This window comes from Protobothrops mucrosquamatus, unplaced genomic scaffold (genome assembly GCF_001527695.2).
Source record: "Protobothrops mucrosquamatus isolate PMUCROS unplaced genomic scaffold, P.Mucros_1.0 scaffold3348, whole genome shotgun sequence".
Classification (NCBI taxonomy): Eukaryota; Metazoa; Chordata; class Lepidosauria; order Squamata; family Viperidae; genus Protobothrops; species Protobothrops mucrosquamatus.
The window spans coordinates 180,814-183,056 of NW_015389335.1; the positions used below are offsets into that span (position 1 = coordinate 180,814).

At 47.3% G+C, this 2,243-nt stretch overlaps 1 protein-coding gene across 1 annotated transcript in view; it reads right to left on the reverse strand.

The window, feature by feature from the left end:
* The window catches only part of CPSF1 (cleavage and polyadenylation specific factor 1), a gene marked incomplete at its 5' end in the record, with an annotated part of 57,324 nt that overhangs the window by 25,547 nt on the left and 29,534 nt on the right, over positions 1-2,243 (reverse strand). Inside the window, 2 exons of the mRNA XM_015826867.1 lie at positions 355-435; positions 1,611-1,685. Of these exons, the coding sequence (XP_015682353.1) occupies positions 355-435; positions 1,611-1,685 (156 nt within the window). The remainder of the gene's footprint in view (positions 1-354; positions 436-1,610; positions 1,686-2,243) is intronic.

A 2,243-nucleotide genomic window follows, 5' to 3' on the forward strand; every position in this document is an offset into this window, starting at 1 on the left:
GTTCAGGCAGCACCAAGGACTCCACAGTCCTTCCTTCCTTCCTTCCTTCCTTCCTTCCTTCCTTTCCTTCCTTCCTTCTTTCCCTCCCTCCTCCTCCTCCTCCTCTGCAAAGCCCACTTCCTTTTAGCACTGATGATGTAACCTAGTTGGGTCATGAAATGTCTGCAAGAAAACCACCCAGCTCAGAGAGCACCAAAGACCCTGCAGTTCAACCCTCAGCTACAAAGATTCTATCAGTGCTCCAATGTTCTCTGGGGCAGCCCTAGACTGTGCTGCTAATGGGGCCTCGGCCCTTCACTCCCCTCCCTGGGATCGGTCCACAGGGTGTTTGCAGTTACGTTCCCCCCCCCTCACCTGCAAGACTGAGAGGGCACCGTTTTTGCCATAGCCAGAACACACCACAATTTCTAGATCAGGCTCAGGACTATTCTGGAACTAGAAAAAGAAAGGCATATAAATTTAATAAATAATAACACCATCAAACATCCAATTTGCTTATCCTTGGAAGGACTGGATAGGCGGACCAGAATGCCAAATCCAGTCTGAACATCTGGCTGACTGTGTGATGAAGCATTTTTTTTCTTTTTTCTTAAAAGAATTTCTTGTCAAAGTATTGATTTAACAACTTATGTAACGTAAGATGTAATAATGGGAATGACTCAGCAGGGTCTGAGTCTCTTTAAGAGCCACTGAATAATAATAATAATAATAATAATAATAATAATAATAATAATAATAATAATAATAATAATAATAATAATAAAGTTGGAAGGGACCTTGGAGGTCATCTAGTCTAACCCCCTGCTCAGGCAGGAAACCCTACATCATTTCAGACAAATGGCTGTCCAATCTCTTCTTAAAAACTTCCAGTGTTGGAGCATTCACCGCTTCTGGAGGCAGGTTGTTCCACTGGTTAATTGTTCTCACTGTCAGGAAGTTTCTCCTTAGTTCCAGGTTGCTTCTCTCCTTGGTGAGTTTCCATCCGTTGCTTCTTGTCCTGCCTTCAGATGCTTTGGAGAATAGCTTGACTCCCTCTTATTTGTGGCAGCCCCTGAGATATTGGAAGGCTGCTATCATGTCCCCCCTCGTCCTTCTCTTCATTAAACTAGACCAGGAATAGGCAACCTCGGCTCTTTTATGACTCATGGACTTCAAGCATAGCTGACTCAGGAATTCTGGGAATTGAAGTCCATGAGTCATAAAAGAGCCGAGGTTGCCTACCCCTGAACTAGACCTACCCAATTCTAGCAGCCGTTCCTTATATGTGTGTGGGTTGCTCCCTCACTGGAGGTTTTCTGGAAGAGACTGGACAGCTACCTGTCTGAAATGCTATAAGGTCTCCTGCTTGAGCAGGGGGTTGGACTAGAAGACCTCCAAGGTCCCTTCCAGCTCTCTTTTGATTGAAATGCTATAGGGTCTCTTGTTTGAGCAGAGGGCTGGACTAAAAGGTCCAACTCTGTTCTTCTGTGATTCTATTTCTCTTTTTCTTCCACAAGGGATCTTTTTTTTTCCCAGATGCAGGATAGTGTCCCCCCTCTCCCTTCCTCTCCCCAGGAAATTGGGGGCATCCAGGTGAGGCTGAGTGGGGGGGGGAGGACAGAGAACCCTACCTCCTCGGAGAGAAAAGCCGGTTCCCCCATGGCGGCGTTGGCGCAGGGCCCAATGTTCAGGATACTGTCGCAGACCTTCCAGAAGAGGAGAGAGGAAAGCGTCAAATCCGCTGAAAATTTCCGATTCACCAAGGAAAGAGGTGGGAGGGGGCACTTTTCCTGCCTTAAGAAAGCAAGATGGGGAAAAAAAAACCTCCCCAAAGCTAGTTCCAGCACTTGAGTTGCTACTACATGAGCACAGCCAAAGCTTTGAGGACTTGGTAGCCTCAATAGGAAGCCCTGGGTTCAAATGCCAGGCTGTGCCTCTGCGCTTCAACTTGACTTTAGATATGGGGGGTGGGGGGTGGGAGGCATTACTTTCAAGCGGACAGAAGAAGAAACGAAGCTTCTTCGATTCAGCTGCAGACCGTGGGAGCCTGACGCCTTGTCAAGGACACCAGAACAGGTGTCGACTTGAAGCAGACGGTTCCCATAACAAAGTGGATTTGTCGATAGGGATTACGTAAGACGTTGGGGGTTCGGCTGGGAAAACTAGGGTCTTCTGCTTGAGCAGGGGGTTGGACTAGAAGACCTCCGAGGTCTCTTCCAGCTGTATGCTGATTGACTGAAGTCTATGAATTAGTGTGGGAACCT